We start from the raw sequence: 22,665 nt of genomic DNA, 5'->3' as shown, positions 1-22,665 counted from the left end.
CATTTTATATCATTTTTTTAAAGGCATTTTAGATATGATTTGTGTTGATATGTTCTTGATCTCTTATATAAGGAGATATTAAAAACAAAAACAAAAAAAAACCACTAATGCGATGAGCGGGTTATGGGAAATGTCCATAACACCCTCACTTAGCTACGCCAACCCCAAACCAAATCAAAGTAGTGTTTCTTTTTACTTACTTTAAACTGTTAATGTTAGAACAATTGCCAACGTGCTGGAATAGCTCAGCTGGTTAGAGCGTGTGGCTGTTAACCACAAGGTCGGAGGTTCGAACCCTCCTTCTAGCGCTTTTTGAAATTTGACTATAAAATGTTGGGTCTGGACTGGTCCAGTTTAATCAGCCCAGCCCAATTTTTTGAGCAGGCCTGGCATTCCAATTGAGATTTGGCCCCATTTTGGTCCAACCCCAATTATCTTGAATTTCATTTTATTTTATTTATATCCCATATTTGTTGGGCAGGCACTTCATATGAGATAAGGTAATTAGCAAAATCCACCACACATCCATCATGATGCAAACCAAACCCATGAAACTAGCACTGCTACATTATCCTACATACACAAGACAACCTATCTTTTGGGAAAAAAATAAAAAATAAAAAATGGGCAGTCTCCAATTGAGCTCTTGTGGTTCATCTTTTTGCTCCCTCCCATTTAACTTGATATATTCCACCATTGCCAACTCCCATTCAACTCTCAGACCCTCTAAGCCTCTCAGCTTCTTCTCCAGAGGAAAAATTAGAGCAGTTAGCACATCCCAAGAGAACCCATCTGGAGCCATTGACCCAGAGCAACCCCCTTTGGTTGATTTTGCATTTGTTAGTGTAAGTTCTATAAACTATGCATATATGTTCATATGAAAACTTATAATTTGTGTCATTCATTGGTTTTGTTGTTTTGTTTTCAGTCTGTGTTACTTCCTGATCAAACACCTGATGTGCATCTTCGTCAAGCTTGTGGAGGGCAGAAGCTTAGGAATATAATGTTGGATTCAAATATTGATTTGTATGGACCCTATGTAAGCTTCTCTCTCTTGCTCTAAGCTTCTCTCTCTTGCTCTAAGCTTCTCTCTAGTGATTTAGAACAGAAACATATATATATGCTCGAAATGTTCAAAATGTTCAGGCCAGGACTCTGCTCAATTGTGGGGGAGTAGGAACCTGTGGGACATGTATTGTGGAGGTGATCTTTCACAGTTTTCTTTTACCCTTTTTCCTGTATCTGATTTGAGTCATTTCAATTTCTCAACAAGTGAAAAATCTTCCTTGTGTTGTTAGGTTGTTCAAGGAAAAGAGCTGTTAACCCCTCGAACAGGCAAAGAGAAGGAACACCTTAAAAAGGTATGACCATAGGCCTCGTTTGTTAGGGAGGACTAGACTAGACTGGACTATCATCGTGAGAGCAGTATGCCTAATTGTAGTGAAGGCTTTAACGGTGAACAATTTGCAGAAACCGAAAAATTGGAGACTTGCTTGCCAAACCACAGTTGGGAAACCTGATTCCAGAGGACTGGTTTGTGATGTCTTTATGTTGGAAAACAAATAGTATTTTTGGTTATGTTGTCTTTAAACAAACATCTTCATCAATTCATGGATAGTTGGGTTGAATTAATTGCTTCTTTCTCATTTGATTGCAGGTTGTTGTCCAACAACTGCCAGAATGGAAAGCACATGAATGGAATTATGAGGAAATCCTAGTAGACCCTTCACAACCATCATAAGACATTTTTGCCAACCATTATTGTAAGTTTTAATTAGATAAATAAATAAAATTCAAAATCCAGTTTAAATTATAGAAAATTCATAATTAGGTTAATTATGCTTAAGGCTTCAATGCATGTACATTCTCATATGTATTTTTGCTTTAAATTGTCTTACTTCCACATACATTTCTATAGCCAATTTCCACAAATGCACAAAATGTCATCATTTGCATTATTGGAAAAATGGACTTTCCTTCCATCCAAGAACTTATGCTAATAGGATATAGTTCAATTGGTTGAACTCTTCCACCTTCACTCATGTGGTCAGAGATTCGAAACTTGCAAGCATCCAATGCATATTTGTATAAAGCACTCTACCTCAATCGATTGTACTACGAAAAACCAAAAGAACCCACAAAATTAAGCAAACCATATACACAGAAGAAAGAGGGGCCGGGCTTCACCAACTTCATTCATTTTCACAAAGAAAAAGTGACCTACAAATGGGCTTTACAAACAGCACAATAAAAACAAGGTTCCAAGTTGAGAATAAATAATTGCAAAGTTGAAAAGAAAAAGAAGCAAGAACAAAAACTTGCTCTTCCTTCTTTTATTACAAAGGCAAAAGGACTAGCTAGGAAGGAACACATGCAACAAACTCAATTGTCAACCATATCAATACTCGCTGACTAAGGGTGCATGCTCTGTGTGGAAAAATACATTGCCATAGATGAGCCCAGCAAGCCCACCACCAATGAGGGGCCCAACCCAGTAGATCCAGTTGTCGTGGAAGTCGCCGCTAGCAACGGCAGGCCCGAAAGAGCGAGCTGGGTTCATTGATCCACCGGAAAATGGGCCGGCGGCCAAGATGTTAGCCCCAACAATGAAACCAATGGCAATGGGCGCAATGGTGCCCAATGCCCCCTTCTTGGGGTCAGCTGCTGTTGCATACACAGTGTAAACCAAAGCAAAGGTGATGATGATCTCAAAGATTACTCCTTGAATGGCTCCAACTCCGGCAGCCAAACTGTGGATGGGAATTGTCTGAACAGAAAAATTCCATAGTTAGTTTTAACACTTAATTAAACTAATAAATTAAGATTCCTTTGTTCATATATGCTAAATAATAACTATAATTAGTTTAAAACACTTTTTCAATAATAGTGACGTCACAATTATCAAATTTGTTCACCGTAATAGATAAGATTTAATTTAAAAGGAACTCAAATAAGAATCAATCAAATGTTGTTAGTGAACAGATCTGGTATCCCTAGCGGTCTTTGCATAAATCACAAAAACTATCAACACAATTTTATTTTGTATGAAGAAATTCCACTAAATCCCCCAAATAAAACCTTTTAATTTCATTCACGGATAAATAGATAGCCAAATTCTAATTGTTGTGCTAGCTAAGTTGATTAGGGTTAAGCCCTAAGTGACATAATTTGTCACTCCTAAAATTAAGAACACCAAAAATATCATAATTGCCCTTATTTTGTGCATGAGGGCTTAGGTTGGGATGGACAAAGCTGTCATTCCATGCACTATTCGTCGAGTGAAGGAAAAAATTGTATTAATTTTGGATTGGCATGTTGAGCAATATCTTACCAAGCCTCCGGTGACGAACTTGAGGATGAAGGCAGCAACAATGGCACCAAGAAGCTGGGCAATCCAGTAGAAGATGCCAGTGAGGATAGTGATTTGTCCACCGAGAGCCAATCCAAAGGTGACAGCTGGGTTCACATGTCCACCAGAGATGTTGGAGCCAATTGAGACTGCAACAAAGAGAGCAAAGCCATGGGCAATAGCAATGGCTACTAGCCCAGCAGGATCAAGAGCAGCATTGGATGTCAACTTGTCTGCACACAAAAAGCAAAAAAAAAAAAAAAAAGGTTACAAAATTACCAAGGATTATTAGTGCATGATTTAAATTGCTTTGCAAGTAATTAAATCTCAAATCATAAATTGTTATAGATTGTATCGTCGTCTTTCTGTCACGGGATCGAATTCATGACATAGTACCTCGCAAGTTGAACTATTATTTTTAGTTTTAGTATATTGTTTTGATAGACCAAAAAAAGATAGAAATGAGTTGAATAGAAGAAATGATTACTGTAAGCAATGGCTGAACCAACTCCTGCAAAAACAAAGAGCAAGGTTGAGATGAACTCTGCAAGATAGGCCTTAAAGGACCCCAAACTGAAAGAATCATCAAAGCGCCCAAATGCTATTTTGGCCATCTTTCAAAAAACGACTTAATTGAAAAGAGTATGGAGAGCAGAAGATATGGGTTTAGAATTGGGAATGTTCAGATGGCAAACAAGTCCTAGCTAGGTCACATATATATAGTAAGGATACTACTTGCCTCCTATATACTCTTTTTTCCTTCGAATCACAGTTTCACACATATACAAAAATAATTCATCAAAAAAACAAAAAAGAAAAATTTATACACACATATCACATTGCTATTGGCACGAAAGAACATATGAACTTCTACTTACTTGGAAACGAGGGAAGTATTTTCATATAATAACAACAGCTATAGCAAGTTGAAAATAATAATTAGGGTTTATTAAAAGAGATATTTAGTCATATACCCATTTTTAGCACTAAAACTATAAATAAACCCTACATCATTTAATTTCTATAAACAAACCCAAAAAACACAAAAAAAATTACAGCTGGCCCTATTGAATTTAATTTTGAATATTAAATTACTTTAATGCCCTATTGAGTGTTTTGGACTTTTTTTTATGAGATTTTGGGATTGGGTTTATTTTAAGAAATTAATGGCAGTTTTGTAATTTAAAAGAAGTTAAAAGCCTTTTCGTAATGTTGTAAATGAATTTCTGGTGTGTTTCGAAAATCCATTTTATGTATGGTATTTTTATAATTTGGGCTCCTATATTGGATATAATAGTGAATCTCCCTTATTAAGAAGAGTCGTAGGACATGCATGTACTCTAAATTATGCATACTATACATAATGTCTGATTAATTAATTAGATATTTAGAAGACAAAAGGGAATATATATGGAAGGGGTAGTACCAAAATATATATGTCCATACATGCAGTGCAGACATCCAATCATGTCTCTTTTGGTGTGGGTCTTAGCTGTCACCAAGATGCTTTAATGGATATGTCTGGAAGCTCATCAATGATAATACCATGTGGAGCAAAACTTCTGTCAATTCAATTGAGAGAGAAAGTAAAAAGGATTGTGTTATGGTGGTGGAGAAAATAGTGATTAAAGAGGAGGTGATGGATGGCACGACAAAGTTTGGGCCACAAACACCACCGACCATGCTCCAAAAATAGGCAGGAAGGAAGAGATTCTGAAAAATGAGTGGATAAGATTGAAAGTGCGGGGGATTATGGTGAGGTTTTAATTATTGGGGATAGAGAGGAATCTCAATGACTCTGTCTCTACTATTCACTGGTCTTGGAGATCATAGTTTCTTTGTTATCACTGTGATTTTTTTTCTTTTACACCCTTCCCTTTTGTTGGATTATGGGTGAACAAAGAAGTGATTGGACTCTTCACTCTGTTGCTGGCTCATTGCTTGAGACTGGACATCTGTAGTTTTCAGCTTATTTCTGACATCTTTGTTCAAGGTAACAAGCCTATATATATAAGAGAGTCACCGACTTTGTATACATCTACGTCGGTTAGTTTATTATACTACAGTATCTTGATATTTTGGAGTTACCAACTTCGTTAAGTCGGTTTGTTCATTTCTCAACTGTTTTAGATTATTCTAGATTCAAATGTGCATTACTTTTCAACACCTTTTATAGTAATTCAAGGAAAGGGTTTTGGCTAAGGGCTTATAGCAAGTAGTTAAGAGTATTTATCCTTATATTCGAGATCTTACGTTTGATTCCCCTCAGTAAGAGAAGAGAATTTACATTTCAACCGTTAGATCGTATATAAGTAAATGGTTGAGATGCAATCCATGTTTTGATGGTTGAACCAAAAGTTTTACGTTCCGACAATTGAAAACTAGTAAAGCCACACATAACCTGGGATAGAAAATCCATGAGCTAAAAGAAAATATATGCAATTCTCTGTCCCGGGTTATCACTAAAGGGCATATACAAAAGATGCTTCTGAAAACGACATGTCGCTGTTATGATCATAATTGCAGTGAAGAGCCAAATACGAAAGATTCAAACTCCAAAGGCAATTCCTGGTTCTCTTAGAAAAACTAGCAGAAGAAGTTGGACCAATGATGAGTGTGACTAGCCACCTTGTTTGCAGTTGATATAGGGCTAGGTTCAGTTCAGTTAGCCCCTTTTTTGTTGGGCTTCAAAAGATTACATGGTCTTGCCAAACCAAGGTGTATATTGCTTTGGCTGGCATTGAACTGGGCCCAAATATGTCATTATTTTCCTACCTTGATATGTCTCGCATCAAAACTGAGATATATAAAGTTGCATGTGATATATTTTGACAGAAAATTGAATGAAATTCGAAAAACTTAACGGTACAAAATTGAATCGATATAAACAGTTTGAGTATGCTGAAAAATTATTCAAGAATTAAGTTTGATTAAGGGTAAAATGATTGAAAATCCGAATAGATATGTCTCGAAGCTCATCAATCCCTTGTGTTTCTCACAAGAGTTTCTTAACTAGGGAGAATCAAATGATAAGAGTCATCCTTTTCCAGAATTATTAAGTCCAAACGTCCAGAGTTAGAAGCAATTTCAAATGGAGGAAGTCCAAACCAGCTTTGCCCAAGTGCTTCCTTTGACAGCAGAGGAAGCAGAGCCACTAGTGATATAGGAAGAAGATGATGATCAAGTATCCCAAGATATCCTAGAAAGAAGCTTAGTGGTAAAGTTGTACTCTCCAAAACCATTCCACAAAAAGTCTTTTAAGAACCGTTTACTGGAGCTCTGGGATCCTGTGGGTGAAGTAGATATTAAAGACCTCCCAGGTAATCACTTCTTACCTCTGAGTGCTAATTATCATAAGGATAGATGGATATGGCACTATACTAATAATGGAATTTATTCTGTGAAAAGTGGATACAGATTGGGAATGCTGCAAAAAAAGGACTGCAATAGGGATGCTGGCTCCTCTTCGGATCCAAGAGCCCAAAATTGTTTTTGGAGGAAAGTTTAGTCCCTAGAGATACCACAAAAACTCATCTTTTTTAATTGGAGAACTGTCCACAACTCTCTTCCTTGCAAAGCTAATCTTCTTAAGAGGAAAATTGTTTCTGATGACGCTTGCCCCATCTGTAATGTAAATTCTGAAAATCTAATACATGTAGTTTGGAGTTGTCCTGGGGCCCAAAAAGTTTGGAAGAAAGTGAAATTCATGGAGGTTTTCAAAGGGCTGCAATTGTCCACTTATGGTGATTTCTTTGAAGCTGCCACATATTATCTTTCAACATTTGAAATGCGTCTATTTGTGTACATCTGCTGGAGCTTATGGAAAAATAGAAACAAGGCGAATTTTGAAGCTTGTTCTAAAAAAGAAGAGATGATTTTTAATGGAGCAATTCATTTGGCTGAGGAATATGGAGATCTAATGAGAAGATAATCTAATATAGCTATTGAAAAGGCTTCCAAATGGTCTCACCCTCCTGTTTGTAAGTTTAAACTTAATGTAGATGCTGCTTATTGTGGGAGCCAATTTCCTCCCACGGGAATATTCGCCTAAAGATTCCTTCGTCTTCTCTGCCTCTCTTTCTCCCTGCAAAACGAATAGCAATAAGAGGACCACACCCGGGGGGTGTTGGCCAAAGGCCATTTGATGCCTAAATTAGTTTAAGAGTTTTGTAAAGAAAACACTAGCTAATTAGGGTACGGAGTTATATGTGTTTTTTGTGATAAATCGGGCGGCCGGAGCCTTATGTAAAAGAGGGAGAGAAAGGAGGTGGCTAGGGTTTCTGAAAGATAATTTTTGCAGAGTTTCAGTAGGAGTTTAGACGTACCTTCACCCTTGTGTGTAGCTAGGTATTTATAGGAGTCTCGGGAGCTAGGGTTTCGGAGGAATAATTCCGTAGATGGAAGGGAATTATTCCTCCCCAATTTGGCGAGATTTGACTAATTAGGGATTTGATTTATTTGATTTAAATCAAATCCCTAATCAGGATAGCAATCAAATCAATACCTAATTTAATTAGGTAACTCCTCCATCAATTGAGAATATTCGTAGGAATCAAATCAATCCTCAACCTAATTAGATAACATTCTATTTAATTGGGTAACCCCCAATTAAATTGAATAATTCCTAATTAGGTCAAATAATCCCCAAATGGAAGGAATTATTTGACATAGGTTTACGAATTAATTAGGTTCCCACAAATGCCCCCCAGCTTCTGCATGGCGTGTGGTGGCATGTAGGAGATGTAAATCATCTGTTGGGTTGTCCAGCTGTAACTAGGCTTCCTTCTTGGATTTGGGCTCCTGAGTGGAGGAGGTATATGACTTGCACTTGGAGTTCGGTTCCCAGTAGGAATGGGCTTGCGATTCTTTCTTGACCTAGGATGCCAAACATGTATAAATGCTGGGCTTCTCTTCACTCTTCTTCACATCGCAAACTTAACTTCTCTACTTTCTAGCTTGAGAGAGATCTTGGAGAATTTGTATTGCTTGTCGAAGAGAGGAGTCGCCGTGCATCCCAAGGTAAGTCGAGCACGTGTATTTCTTTTTCTTCTTTTTTGCTTCGAGGATCAGCTAGGGGAAGCCCGATTAGATGTCGTCGTGACAGGCGACGGCTGGCAGTGGGCAGCAGCTTTGGTGGAGCAGGTGCACAGGTGGACCAGCCACTGCCTATGAGTTGCGAGCGTCATCAGTTGGGCAAGTATTGGGAGAAAGTCGGTGGTCTGCCCCCTGCCCAGGATGTTGAGAGATGGAAGCTGAATGGTCCAGACTCTGATGATCTGCCAGCTGGGCAGGAGAAGTGTTCTGCTGAATCTCCCCCAAAGAGAAAGGCTGCTGCTAAGTCTTCAAGAGATGAAGCTACTCCTTCGCAGGCAGAGAATGTGTCTCCATTGAGGAAAAAGCCAAGGTTCCCTTATGCTGAGAAGACTCCAATGGGGTCTGCTCCGTCATCATCTGCCAGGGCCAAACATCTCATGAACGCATATAGCACGAAGGTTGGTGGCATGCGCGATGTTTGGGGTGTTCTACCCGAGCCTCCTACTGACAAGCTTGAAAACCATGATCTGCTTCATGAAGCAGCTCGTGCCCAATCTAGTTCTGCCAAGCGTCAAATAGATGTAGACATTCCTCCTCGAAGTTCAAGTCGTCTGCATCTGTCAAAAGATGGAGATCGGAGCGGGAGGTCTGCTCATGATCTAGCTGTTGAGTCACTAGCAGTCAAGCGTGGAGTTGATTTAATATCATTGACTCTTTTGGAGGTGAGGTTGGCGGTGGCTAAAAAGATGAGAGAGTCATCTGCCTGGGCGAAGGGTTCTTCTTCAACGTCGGCTGTTGATCCCAAGGCGAACAAGTCTAGCCCTGCAGGGGATGCATGCATGTCTGATCTGCTCAAGATGAACTTCCTATCAAACTCGGCCTCCTGTGCTGAGTTGGTCGATCACATCCGTCAGGCTGGCGATCTTGGCACATTCTCGAGTCTTTCCTTGGAAAAACAAAATGAAGCAACATTTCATCTGCTTCAAAAAGGAGTAATTCTTGTTGCTGAAACTATCTGAAACTCTTCTGTTGTTGTCCCCTCTTATGCTGCTGACTTGGTTAGTCGAAAAGATGCCTTCTTCCGTCTTGAGCGCAAGAATGCAGACATCTCCCTCAGCTATGAAAAGCTCCTGGCTAGGTTTCGTGCTCACCACGAGTCTGCTGAAAAATCCAAGTCTGAAGCCACCATTGATGCGTACAAGTTGGGCTATCTGCAATGTGCGGATAGGATTGCTTCCTTGTATGCAATTGAAGATGCAGACATTGAGACACTCTGCCCTGACTTATTCCGTGTACAAGGGGAAGCTGAAGAGCAGGCAGCTGGTGCGGATATGGCTGAGGAGGATGAGATGATGGCAGATGTCGCGGAGCAAGCAGGCGAAGCTGCTGAAGGCATGGCTGATCAGGCGGATGCCGAAGAGACTGCAAATCAAAGGCCTCCTGCCGGCGTCTCAGAGTAGATGAAGACTTCTTTATTTATTTTCAGCTTTTGTAGTCTGCTTTCTTGTTTAGAATAATTGGTCTTATTCGACCATCTCCCTTTTGTTGAACTTGGCCGGTTGGTAAGCTTGCTATGGAAATTTCAGTTACTTTTTTCAACTTCAATTTGCATATTGACTTGTGAACTGCTTGAGTAACTAGCCTGTATTTTGATTGGGCATCTTCTTTTGGAGATTTAAAGTTGACAGGGTCCCCCTTAAGGGACTCCGGGCTTGGTCTGCATATATTGTCGGATGTTTTGGTCGCTGCCCTGCGTCTCCCGAAGGACGATCCTTATGGGCGGCTATGTGACTATCCTGCCTCCCTTAGGAAACGGATAGGAACCTGGATACTTCCCTTAGGAAATTCCTGGCGCACCCTGCGTCTCCCTTGGGACGTCTCCCTTAGGACGCTTCTTATGGGCTGTGTCTCCCGAAGGACGCTTTGGTCGTCGCCCTGCGTCTCCCGAAGGACCCTGCTTATGGGTAACTGTGTGACTATCCCGCCTCCCTTAGGAAACGGATAGGAACCTGGATACCTCCCTTAGGAAATTCCTGGCGCACCCTGCGTCTCCCTTAGGACGCTTCTTATGGGCTGCGTCTCCCGAAGGACGCTTTGGTCGTCGCCCTGCGTCTCCCTTAGGACGTTGCTTATGGGCAACTGTCTTTTGTTGTGGCACATTCTGAAATTTGCAGTAGATGGTTCTCTTCTTCAGAAATGTGCAGGGCTCAGTCATCTGCTTGTCGATGAATTGTGAGCCATTGTCGGTAACTGGTGGTTGTGGGCAGCCAAATCGGCAGATGATGTTTCTCCAGATGAATCGTTCCACATCGGCTTCTTTAGCAGAGGATAGAGCTTCGGCATCGATCCATTTAGTAAAGTAGTCGGTGGCAACGATCATCATGTCCTTTTTGGCGGGCGCCGGCGGCAGAGGACCCACTAAGTCAATGGTCCATTGCATGAATGGCCATGGACTGTTTTGTGGATGGTAAACTTCGGCAGGCAGGTTAGGAATTGGCTTGTATCGCTGACAGCGATCACATTTCTTGACATATTCAGTGGAGTCGTGGCGCATGGTAGGCCAAAAGTAGCCTATGTTTAGAGCCTTCTAGGCTAGTGATCTGCCCCCAGAGTGGTTGCCACACTCGCCGTCGTGTATTTTGCAAAGGACCTCGAGTGTTTGAGGGTACTTTATGCAGGTAAGATGAGGGTCGGAGTATGATCTGCGGAAGAGCTTGTTGCCGTGCATGTAGTATCTCGCGGCCTTCTGCTGGACTTTTCTTGCTTCGGACTTGTTCGTTGGTAGATTTCCATTCATCAGGTAGTCGATGATGGGGTCTTGCCAGCTGGGGTCCTCGTCAATCTGCATTGCGTCGATTGGCTCTACTTCTTCAATGCTCGGTCGGTCAAGGTGTTCGACTAGGATGGAGCGTCTGAATTGGGTATCCAGCGCTGATCCTAGGCTTGCCAGTGCGTCCGCATGCGCGTTCTCTGCCCGAGGCACCTGTTGGATGGTGAAGGTAGGAAACGCCTTTAATAGCTCTTGGACTTTGTCAAGGTACAAGATCATCCTTGGGTGCTTCGCCATGTATTCACCTGATGCTTGATTTGTGATCAACTGGGAATCTGAGTAGATGGCTAGCTTCTTTATTGCTAACTCCTTTGCCAAGCGCAGGCCAGCGAGCAATGCCTCGTATTCTTCCTCGTTGTTCGAGGCTGGGAAGCCAAGCGTGATGGCTTGCTCTAATAGGGTCCCATCTAGGGTGATGATGACGACGCCTGCTCCGGCTCCTTTTTGGTTCGACGCTCCGTCTACGTGCAATTGCCACATGTCTGTGGGTTGGTTAGGTTCAGTGGAGGTGCCGTCTGCTTTTGACTTTTCCTTCTTATTGTTGACCAACTTCTCTTCTTCGGCTGGTGAGGTGAATTCTGCCACAAAGTCTGCTAGAGCCTGGGCTTTTATTGCCTTTTTTGGCCGGTAGAGGAGGTCGTACTGACTTAGTTCTATAGCCCATTTCATGAGTCGCTAGGAAGCGTCAGGGCTGTGAAGTATTGATCTCAAAGGAAAGTCGGTCATGACGATGACTCGGTGAGCTTGGTAGTAGGGTCGTAACTTCCTCGCGGAAACTACAAGTGCCAAAATAAGCTTTTCCAATTTCGGGTAGCGAGTCTCTGCATCGAGAAGAGCTTTTGACGTGTAGAATACTGGATGTTGGGCCCCTAGTTCTTCTCGAATGAGAGCTGAGCTATCGACCGAGTTGGACACTGCCAGGTATACGAACAAGTCTTCGCCTGGGACTGGTTTTGAGAGCAGGGGAGGTGAAGTGAGGTAAGTCTTCAGATTCTGAAAAGCTACTTCGCACTCCTCATCCCACTTATCTCTTTGTCCTTTTTTCAAAGCTTTGAAAAATGGTCTGCACTTGTCGGTAGATCTCGAGAGGAATCGGTTGAGGGCCGCTGCTCTGCCCGTCAGACTTTGTATTTCCTTCATTGTGGAAGGCGACTTCATCTCGAGAATGGCCTTGATTTGTCGTGGGTGTGCCTCGATACCTCGTTGCGTGACTAGGTATCCCAAGAATCGGCCGAACGATACACCAAATGTGCATTTACTTGGGTTCAACTTCATGCGGTACTGGCATAGCAGATTGAATGCCTCGGCGAGGTTTTCGATGTGGTCTGCACGTTTGGGGGCTTTGACCAGCATGTCGTCCACGTATACTTCCATGGTTCTGCCGATCTGCTCCTTGAAGATTTTATTTACGGGCCTTTGGTAGGTTGCGCCAGCATTCTTCAACCCAAAAGGCATAACCTTGTAGCAGTAGGTCCCTCTCTCGATAATGAAAGAGGTTTTTGCTTTGTCATCCTCGTGCATCAAGATTTAATTATAACCCGAGTAGGTGTCCATGAAGCTGAGCGGCTGATTGCCGAAGGTGGAATCCATGAGTTGGTCGATTCTCGGCAATGGGAAGTTGTCTTTAGGACATGCCTTGTTGAGGTCGGTGTAATCGACGCAGACTCTCCATTTGCCGTTTTCTTGTTCTTCCACCAAAAAAACGTTGGCCAGCCAATCCGAGTAGGAGACCTCTTCAATGAAGCCGACTGCTAGAAGTTTGTCGATCTTGGCTTCAATTATTGCGACCAGCTCTGGGGCGAAGTTGCGTCTCTTCTGTGCCACTGGCTTGCTAGCAGGGTTGACGTGGAGGCAATGGCAGATGATGTTAGAGTCGATGCCTGGCATGTCTGACGGTGATCATGCGAACATGTCCTTATTGTTCTGGAGGAAGGTGGTCAGCTCCACCTTCTCGTCTGGGCTTAGGCGCGTGCCGATCCGCGATTTTTTGTCTGGCTCGTCAGGATCCAAGGGTATTAGCTCGACGTCCTCTTCGGGTTTCCATCCTTCTTCAGGGGAGACCTCCGGACGGATTTCCTCGACTTGGTCTTGATGCTTTGATTGCTATAAGGGGATAGCTATCCCCTTCCCCTTCTGGTTTGCTCGGTTGCTAGGAACGGGATCTGGTCGTTCTGCTCCCTCCAGATCTGCTTAATTCACAGGGAGGAACTGTGTTGGCTTGCTTTTCTTCAGCCCTTGAGCTGAGCATTTCCTCGCCATTGCCTGGTCGCTGTTGGTCTGGCCAACACCGCCCCCAGGAATTGGGTAGCGGATTTTCTGATGAGTGGTGGAGGTGATGGCGTTGATCTTACCAATCCATGGTCTGCCTAGGATGCCATTGTAGGGTGAGACTTCATAAATGACCATGAATGTTTGTGAGCTGATTACAGGTGGGGAGTAGACGTCGAGATCTATGGTGCCCACGGTAACCTTCGTTCTTTTGGCCTGTCCGCTTGGTTGGTTGATCTTCTTGCTTAGTAGACTTCTTTGCGGCGATTCGATCGTCATCCTAGAGCGCATAGCGTTCCGCGGTTGCGAAGACCTCTGGCAGAGTCTGGCTGGGAGCGATAGTCAGCTCGTGGTATAAGTCGTGTTCAGCTAGAAGGCCTTTCTTGAAAGCAGAGGACGCAATCCGGTCGTCACATCCTACGATGTTGGCCTTTTCTGCTTTGAATCTCTTGATGTAGTCTCGAAGGGATTCGTCGGACTTCTTGCGTAGGTTGAACAGGTGGTCGGGGTTCTTCTTGATTGTCCAGTAAGACGTGTATTCTTTGACGAAGACGTATGCCAGCTCCTTGAAGTTGCTGATCGACCCGGATGGTAGGGTGTGGAACCAGTCCTGAGCTGCTCCCCGCAGGGTCATTACAAACACCTTGCACATCAACGCGTCGTCGGCCTTGTGGAGGATCATGACACTTTTGAAGTGTTTTAGGTGGCTCTCGGTATCGGAGTCTCCTTTGAAGGGCGTAAACGAAGGCGTCGAGAACCGCTTCGGGGGAGCCGCCTGCTCAATTTCAACAGTGAAAGGCGTGGAGTTCGCTTGGTCCATCTCCTTGCGTAGGGCATATTCGAAGTTCCCGCCGGCTTTCAAGTCTCGAAGTTGGACATTCACAAGCTTCTTGACGTCTTCTGCACGCATTGCTGGTTGGACACGTTGGCGACCCTTGCGATTCGGGCGATGCTGACTGACCTCCTCGTTGATTCGCAAGGTTGGAGCTTCTCGGCTGCGTTGCCTAGGTGGCGTGTTGGTGGATTGCGCTTGCGAGTGATTCTCTGCAGCTTGTCGACGAGAATTGGTCCTTCGAGAGTGAGCAGCGGAGCGCCTTTCCTCGCGATTCTCACCGTGAAGGTTGTCAGGTTGACCTCCTTGGGAGCCTAGCCTTTGAAGAATGTTCCTCGACGAGTGAACAGCAGAGCGCCTTTCTTCACGATCCTCATTGCGATGGTTGTCAGGCTGACCTCTTTGGGAGCCTAGCCTTTGAGGAGCATTCCTCTGCTGGCCTAGGCGGTCGCGGACGTCGAGTCGTGGGCCCACCTTTTCTCGCACGTTGCTCTGAGTGTGGCTTGCGGATGCTTGTGACATGTCGGTAAGCTGATCACGTTGTTGTCCCTCTCCTTGTCTGCTCATTCCTGCTTGACCTGCTTGGTACCCATCAAGCTGCCTGTCGTCGCGTTCGTCCATCCTTCTCTCTTCGCCCAGTTTTCCAAGGCCAAGGTTTTGAGCCAAGTTTATATGGTTGAGGAGCTGGTCAACTTTCTGAGCTAGCTGGTCAACTCTTTGATTAAGGTCTGCTTGACTTCGTGGATCGAGAGGAGAGAAATGTGTAGAGCCCAACTGCATACGGGCTAGGATTTCGTGGGAGGTGTACGCGGAAGCATGCGTCGAGCGTGGAGGCAACGGAGGGAACGCTTGAAGTTGCTCCAAGATTGGGCCTAGGTCGGCGATGGTAGCGAGCCCACCTTGATGGGAGGTTCCACCATGCTCGGCGGTGGAGCTATGAGGGTGGCTAGATCCGGTCACGGGGCCTTAGGTTGACATGGCGACGTTGAGGTAGCCGTGATAGGAGGTTGCGGGCCTCGCTTTAAAGGACCATGCGTCGGGCTGACCGACGGATCGTGGATTAGGTTGACCGGAGAAGCTATTAAATATGCATTATTAAATAAGGCATGTGCAATATTTTCATAATAAAATATTCATTATGAATATGCATTAATTCAAAATGAATATTAACTGTTTAATATTTATTAAGAATATATATTAACTCAAAATAAATATTAAATATTAATATTATAATTATGAATTGTAAATGAGGGAATAAGAAACTGTCCCTGTATATGCGCGGAAGCCATTGTTGGCGTGAGGAAGGAGCGGCTGGCAGCTCCAGCACGTGCGGCGCCATCTCCAGCGGTGCCATGGACCGTGACAGGGTGCTTCACGAAACCCACCGGTTTGAGCCCCTTGGTTCCAACGATGGTGACGGTGTCGCGAGGTGGAGGAAGGATTGGCGCCATGAATGCTGTGCAAATCCGGTGCCTGGAGAGATGGCTCGTCGGCGACTCTACGGCGTCAACGGGCGTCTTCCTTCATGGGTTCTGCAAATCGAAGGCTGGCGAGTCCGCTGGTGTTGGCGGTGACGCAAGGCAACACCGGGAAGGTCCCCATCCATGCTGGGCCGTGGCTGTCATCTTCTCCAAAGCTTCGTCGGCGAGGTTCCAGCATCTGGTCATGGAGTTTTCTGCCAGAGTCTGCAGTTTGGACACCCACGAGTGCGATGGTGTTGTCCGTGTGGCCAAGCGACGAGCGGAAGTCGTCGACTAGTGAATGGTAGCGGCTGGTGAGTTCCTTCGAAGCAGCCTGGGCTGCTTTCCGGCGTTGGCAGTCGGTGTGGTTGGAGATTGGAGGTCGGTCTCCTTGCATTATTTTTGGTTTGGTTCCAAAAATAGGTGTCTTCGAATTTGATCAAGGCACCCAAACGGTTTTGAAAGAGAACAAAATTCTCTTCTCTTTGTTTGTTGCATCACGCGAAGAAGAAACAACTTGTTTCTTTGCACAGGACCTTCATGTGGTGACTGCCCATCGCACATCCAACTTTTCTGTTTTTTGTTTTATTCGCTGATTTGGAGATGAGACCAAAATCATATTTTTGGTAGTTTTCGTACCCAGAGTCTTGCATCCAAACTTTGATTTATTTTTGGTGATATTTTTGTCTCTGTGTCTTTCTCCAGTCGCGCGGAGAGGAGATATTCCTCTAGGCTTTGAATCGATGACAGAATTAATGAATGAAGGGGGGAAACGGATTTCCCTTGATTTGGATTCGAGAGCATTGCATTGAGTATATCTCGAATCTCTCAATGAAAGCACCAATTTGTGGGAGCCAATTTCCTCCCACGGGAATATTCGCCTAAAGATTCCTTCGTCTTCTCCGCCTCTCTTTCTTCCTGCAGGACCACACCCGGGGGGTGTTGGCCAAAGGCCCTCCGATGCCTAAATTAGTTCAAGAGTTTTGTAAAGAAAACACTAGCTAATTAGGGTACGGAGTTATATGTGTTTTTTGTGATAAATCGGGCGGCCGGAGCCTTATGTAAAAGAGGGAGAGAAAGGAGGTGGCTAGGGTTTCTGAGAGATAATTTATGCAGAGTTTCAATAGGAGTTTAGACGTACCTTCACCCTTGTGTGTAGCTAGGTATTTATAGGAGTCTCGGGAGCTAGGGTTTCGGAGGAATAATTCCGTAGATGGAAGGGAATTATTCCTCCCCAATTTGGCGAGATTTGACTAATTAGGGATTTGATTTATTCGATTTAAATCAAATCCCTAATCAGGATAGCAATCAAATCAATACCTAATTTAATTAGGTAACTCCTCCATCAATTGAGAATATTCGTAGGAATCAAATCAATCCTCAACCTAATTAGGTAACATTCTATTTAATTGGGTAACCCCCAATTAAATTGAATAATTCCTAATTAGGTCAAATAATCCCCAAATGGAAGGAATTATTTGACCTAGGTTTACGAATTAATTAGGTTCCCACACTTATATTCCTGATACGGGTGTGGGTGGAATTGGTGCAGTCATTAGAAATGACAAAGGAGAAGTGATGGTGGGTATGGCCCTTCCCCTTGACACTGGCACCTACCCCAAACATGCCGAGATCATGGCACTTCAATTCGGGTTGAACTTTGCTTGGGATGCAGGCTTCTCTTCTATCCTGGTTGAGTCTGATTCACAAGCAGTGGTTAACTATTGGGGATTTGCTGCCTAATTGTTTAATAATTTTGGAGATCAAAGTTTCTTTGTTTTCATTATGATTTTTTATTTTTGACCCTTCCTTTTTATGGTAATTGAGACCAAAAGAAATGACAGCTTTCCATGAGCTTTCAGGAATGCAGAAAATTAAGATAGGAAGAGGAGCAGGCATCCAACTTTGCAAGTAAAAGTTATTGCATATTTCTCCTATCAATGAATATGTACCGCTTATTTAGCTTTCCATGAGTAGGTGGAAGATAATTTTTATTTTTATTTTTTATATATCAAATGCAATGCGGGGTAGGAAGAGGCTTTTAAATTTAGTTATTGTTTCTCCATCAGAAGAGTTTTTGATCAACAGCTCTCGCAAAGTAGAAAAAACTTGTGCAGCCAAGCCACTCATTGAGGGAGATGACAATGGTCAGAGATGGAGCCTTGCATTTTGTCCAACTCAGTGGCTAGCATGTTCTAAATGGTAACGCACATTCAATGCAATTGAAAGCCTACACTGGTCCCCTCCAATGCTCCAAATTAAACAACCCCCAACTCCAAATCTAACACACAGTAAAGCAAATTTTTAAGCACCCTTGTGGTTTAATTTTTCCTGTCATTTCCTGCAGCTGTCACGTACTTCTCCCATTGCTTTGCTCAGCAATGCCATGGAGTTCAATTCTGAAAAAAACCTCTGGAGCTTCATGGATGAGGAAAGAAAGAGCATCAAGTTGCCTCGGAGACTTTCTTTTGGTGGTGACCAGCAACAAAGTTCATCAGAAACCAACAACATTCATTCAGCTTCTTCAGCAAGACCTTCTGTTGCTGCTTCTGAACCATCAATTCCTACACGGCCTATGAGCCCCGGGACACCATGGACACTATCCCCAGTGCGCACCTCTCCCTCCCAACCCCTTCTTTACCATTGCATTGCCTCCCTCCACCGCCACGAAGGTAACATTTTCTCCATCACACTATCAAAAGATTTTATATTCACAGGCTCAGAAAGTAGCCGGATTCATGCTTGGAAGCAGCCGGATTGCACTGAAATTGGTTACATAAAGGCTGCTTCAGGTCAAGTTCGAGCCATCTTGTCCTCGGGGAAAATGCTATTCACCACACATGGTGACTGCAAAGTTCGCATATGGGATGCATCCACTGCAGAGAATTTTAGGCCGAAAAAGATCACAACTCTGCCTCAAAGAAATCGATTTTTGTTCTTTTCAAGAAAGAGCAGCCAGCAGCACAGTGATCACATCTCTTGCCTAGCTTACAACAAGGAAGACAAGCTGTTGTACACAGGCTCGTGGGACAAAACAGTCAAAGCTTGGAAGATCAACGAGAGGTGTTGTGTGGATTCATTTGTGGCTCATGAAGGTCATGTAAATGGGATTGTCATCAACCAAGAAGATGGTTGTGTTTTCACTTGCTCCTCAGATGGCTCAGTCAAAATCTGGAGAAGGGTGTTTGGTGAAAGTTCTCACATTCTGACCATGACTCTCAAGTTCCAGCTTTCACCGGTGAACGCTTTGGCATTGAGCTCGTCACCGAACACCACCCTCCTCTACTCTGGCTCATCAGATGGGCTTATAAACTTTTGGGAGAAGGAGAAGATGTCTGGGAGGTACAACCATGGAGGGTTTCTGCAAGGTCATCATTTTGCTGTTCTTTGCTTGGTAGCCTTAGGAGAATTAGTCTTCAGTGGCTCTGAGGATGCAACCATAAGGGTTTGGAGGAGAGAGGAAGGGAATTGCTTCCATTCATGCATTTCTGTCATTGAAGGCCATCATGGGCCAGTAAGATGCTTAGCAGTTTCTTTGGAAACAGAGAATGTGGTGGGGGTGAAGGGTTTGTTGGTTTATAGTGCAAGCTTGGACCAAACTTTTAAGGTATGGAGGGTCAAAGTTTTTCCCACAGAGAAGGTAAACATGGATGGGTCTGCCAAAGACCCACAAAGAGAGATTGTGGAGTGTGAGACAAGTCCAGTGCTGTCACCTTCATGGGTGGAGAAAAAGCTTCTAGGCAACTATTTCCAGTAGGAGGCAGGACAAGGACATGTAAGCTTTGATCTCTTGCTTAATTTGTTGAGGTTTCTTTAAAAAAAAAAGAAAAAGAAAAAAAGATTTATGTTGCCCATCTGCAAACTCATTTTTTTATTATATATATATAGAAAAATCTAGAAAACCAAGAGTTGAGATATACCCTTTTTTTAAAAAATCCAAAAGAAAAAAAGGGGAAGTTTTCTAGTAGGCTTATATAACAATCATTTTTGTGACATATTGAACCAAGCTAAGAGTCTACATCTTTATTGAATTACAGCTACCCAGCCCAGAATTAGGTTCACCAGACCAGTATCAATGGTTCTAGATTGATTTCTGTTGGGTGTTAATGACTTGTGGTATGGTATGACATAAATTTTTGAACCAGTCTTAAGATTTGAGAACTGAGGTCCCTCTATCTTTAATAATTCATCATTTCATTATCTGTAGAACTCCAGAACTGCAAATCCAAGGGTTGGAGGTTACTTCGCAAATTTTATTTCAATGAGCATTGCATTTCCTTTGGTTTTACACTGTCAACCATTTCATTAGAAAATTTATTAGAATGTTTCAATTTACTTCAATGGGCATGAATAATGGGTTGGTATTCAATTAAAATGAACAAGACTGAGATATGTATGCTTTGTAAGTGTAATTGTGAGCATTTGCAAAGAAAAACATATAAGAGAACCAAGCACAACGCTGGTGAAAATTTATTGAAGCTTTCATTGTCAAGAATATGGATATTGGGGTTGTTTTTTTTTTTTCTCTGGCCCTGCAATGTGGTATCCAGTGCAGTTTTTCTCTTGTCTTTTGTTGTTTTTTATTCAGAGGGAAAATGGAAGGGTCGAAATATTACCAGGGAATCCGGGTAGGTTTGAACATTCATAACTGTCAGGCTGGCAGGGAACAAAAGGTCCAGGTTTGCAATAATCATCTCATCAGATGGCATGGGTATATAGTTGAGCTTACACTGTCCTTCAGACTTCAGAGGTCCCCATGGTCCAAGGACGGTTGTGAAAGTTGACACAGTGGAATTTAAAGATGAACAAAGATATCTGCTCCGAGCCAAAAGGAAAAAAAAAATCTTTGGTGATACGGAGCAGCATAGAAGAAACTCTAGGTGTAGTCATTGTACATGAATCAGAGGAGATTGAATTTATTCCAAAGCTTACTTCCTATTATACATATCGTTTCCTACCTGAGATAAGAAAACGTACATCTTGAGTGTCCGTAAATCAGTCTATTCGCATTTTTAAGGGAAAGGTACAGAAGCACAACAATGGTAATATCGATTTGCGAAAGATGAGCTTCACGGATAAGATACTCTCCCCATCCCTCATATCCATACTGCTTGGAAATGCCAGGGGCGTCAAAGGATTGATCCTTTCTTGTTCGTTGCTTCCTGCATATCGCATCTCATATATCACCCACAAGCCAAAGAAACTTTAAAACGACAAGCACTTAAGGGTCCAGTAAAGCATAAAGTTGGTTCCAAACTGAATCTCATGGAGAAAAAATTCTCCTTAGAATCAACGTTTCCTTGCCCTCCTTCCTTGAGTGTGGCGAAAATGCATAATAACGTAGCACCTAGTATTGGAATCAATCTAATTTTAGAGGTTAAGTTTTTGGGAAAAAAGAAAAACCTATCAAAACTATTTCATTAGTTTCTCTTTGCAAAGAATTAATCCTTGATCAGTCGACCAACCAACAAAATGCTTTTATGAAACCACAACCAAGCAGGGTAACTTTCACTATGCAGTATGCAAAAATAACATAGGGCACTTTAGAAATACCAAAACACACAGTTTCATTTGCAGAGTAAAGATATAATCATGGCATCAGAGTGAATTTCTTATGCATAGTGATATTTCCATCTACTGATTTAAACCCCCATCCCCCCACCACACCCCCCAAAAAATAAAAAAAAATAAAAGGAACTAACCAATAAGTAATTCAAGTACTTGTAATTTTCAGAACTCGATCCACTCTGCAATTTGCAAATATAGGGATTGAAGGTTCATTTCTTTAACTCTCCTCCAAAATAATAAATATATCCTTGCAGAAAAAACAATCAAAAGTGGTTTCTTTTTCCACGAAACGAAACAAAATTCTACAGCTGAATTAGATATATAGAAGACAAACATAAGAACCCAACAAAGAACTCAAAGAAGGGTGTGCGTAAGGTACCTGAAGCTAACATTAGCGGTTATGTGATGTCTCTGAAGAAGGAGAGGTTCGATTCGATGGCGGCAGAGGTGGATTGCAGAGTTCAGTTCTTCTAATTCTATGACAAATAGCATCAAATAAAGTTCAATTTATATTTTGTCACGAGATTATTTATGAGTAACTCACTTTTGGAAGCACACACCGAATCAGCTATGTTAATACTGTTGTGAAAATGGACAAAGACTTTCACTCACTCTCCCTAATGATCTTGTTGTTGATGGACTTTGTGACACACACAATTATGGATGAATCACACACACACACTTGAGAAACCAACCAAGCACAAAATGACACAAGTATTTTAGAGGTTCAGCAATTGTCTACATGCTCTTGGTGATCCCCTTGAGAAATTCACTAATGAAAGAATAAGTTACAACTTTGGTTTACAAAGAAACCCACTTAGAACTCTATTCTCTCCCAAGCTCTCTTTTCTCTCTCACCCCTTGCTCAACACCTTGTGTTAATGTATGAATTTTGATTAATTCTTTTGGCTTCCCTTGACAATTGTGTAATAGGACTTTTATATGTATTTATCAAGCTCAAGGTTAGATTAAGATTAGCATCTCTAAGTGTTCTTAACTCTCATCTATCCTATGGAGGTTCAAGCAATTTGACAAAGGTAAAATCATGCATTGCATATCATGCATTAAAACTGTTTTCATAAATTATGACTAGTCATCCTTGCTATGTAGGATTTCCAGCTGGTTAACCATCTGTTTTGTCATATTCTCTTTTCTCTCTCTGCTGCCATGTGTCAGTTTGACCTAAGGGATTCTTTTGTCTGTAAAGGCTAGTGAATTCCTCATTTTGGAAGCCGTCTCTTTTTTGTGTGGAAGTTTTGGAAAGATTGGCTTGCCATCTTTCTCTTCTTCTTCCTCAAGAGTGAACCACATATTTCATCTATGA

General features: G+C 42.6%; 4 protein-coding genes and 1 non-coding gene across 5 annotated transcripts; 3 read left to right on the top strand and 2 right to left on the bottom strand.

The window, feature by feature from the left end:
- Positions 1-234: 234 nt before the first annotated feature.
- Positions 235-308, top strand: TRNAN-GUU (transfer RNA asparagine (anticodon GUU)). Its single transcript has one exon. It is a non-coding gene; the product is annotated as a tRNA-Asn (tRNA).
- Positions 309-528: 220 nt separating this feature from the next.
- On the top strand, positions 529-2,425 carry PNSB3 (NDH-dependent cyclic electron flow 1). The gene is made up of 6 exons (XM_021973490.2): positions 529-845; positions 929-1,039; positions 1,147-1,203; positions 1,299-1,361; positions 1,471-1,533; positions 1,658-2,425. The coding sequence occupies exons 1-6, from the start codon at positions 624-626 to the stop codon at positions 1,739-1,741; spliced, it is 600 nt and encodes a 199-aa protein (XP_021829182.1). The 5' UTR covers positions 529-623; the 3' UTR covers positions 1,742-2,425.
- DELTA-TIP (delta tonoplast integral protein) lies at positions 2,158-4,049 on the bottom strand. The gene is made up of 3 exons (XM_021973489.2): positions 3,837-4,049; positions 3,332-3,582; positions 2,158-2,767 (listed from the first exon to the last, which is right to left on the bottom strand). The coding sequence occupies exons 1-3, from the start codon at positions 3,961-3,963 to the stop codon at positions 2,399-2,401; spliced, it is 747 nt and encodes a 248-aa protein (XP_021829181.1). The 5' UTR covers positions 3,964-4,049; the 3' UTR covers positions 2,158-2,398.
- Positions 4,050-10,970: 6,921 nt separating this feature from the next.
- On the bottom strand, positions 10,971-11,882 carry LOC148295489 (uncharacterized). The gene has a single exon (XM_088250494.1). It carries the CDS (start codon positions 11,880-11,882, stop codon positions 10,971-10,973), a length of 912 nt encoding a protein of 303 aa, XP_088106620.1.
- Positions 11,883-17,819: 5,937 nt separating this feature from the next.
- Positions 17,820-20,414, top strand: LOC110769523 (protein JINGUBANG-like). Its single transcript, XM_021973521.2, has 2 exons — positions 17,820-17,975; positions 18,121-20,414. The coding sequence occupies exons 1-2, from the start codon at positions 17,973-17,975 to the stop codon at positions 19,528-19,530; spliced, it is 1,413 nt and encodes a 470-aa protein (XP_021829213.1). The 5' UTR covers positions 17,820-17,972; the 3' UTR covers positions 19,531-20,414.
- The last annotated feature ends 2,251 nt before the right edge of the window (positions 20,415-22,665 follow it).

This window comes from Prunus avium, chromosome 3 (genome assembly GCF_965620075.1).
Source record: "Prunus avium chromosome 3, drPruAviu1.hap1.1, whole genome shotgun sequence".
Lineage (NCBI taxonomy): Eukaryota > Viridiplantae > Streptophyta > Magnoliopsida > Rosales > Rosaceae > Prunus > Prunus avium.
This window is presented reverse-complemented; position numbering and strand designations above follow the sequence as displayed.

Excerpts from the sequence above, each read along its gene's own strand:
- PNSB3 (XM_021973490.2), top strand. The coding sequence starts at position 624 with ATGGGCAGTCTCCAATTGAGCTCTTGTGGTTCATCTTTTTGCTCCCTC. Across the intron at positions 1,204-1,298 it reads GTGGGACATGTATTGTGGAG|GTTGTTCAAGGAAAAGAGCT; the intron begins GTGATCTTTCAC and ends TTGTGTTGTTAG. Across the intron at positions 1,534-1,657 it reads AACCTGATTCCAGAGGACTG|GTTGTTGTCCAACAACTGCC; the intron begins GTTTGTGATGTC and ends ATTTGATTGCAG.
- LOC148295489 (XM_088250494.1), bottom strand. The coding sequence starts at position 11,882 with ATGAAATGGGCTATAGAACTAAGTCAGTACGACCTCCTCTACCGGCCA.
- DELTA-TIP (XM_021973489.2), bottom strand. The coding sequence starts at position 3,963 with ATGGCCAAAATAGCATTTGGGCGCTTTGATGATTCTTTCAGTTTGGGG. Across the intron at positions 3,583-3,836 it reads TGGTTCAGCCATTGCTTACA|ACAAGTTGACATCCAATGCT; the intron begins GTAATCATTTCT and ends TTTTGTGTGCAG. Across the intron at positions 2,768-3,331 it reads AGTTCGTCACCGGAGGCTTG|ACAATTCCCATCCACAGTTT; the intron begins GTAAGATATTGC and ends TTTTCTGTTCAG.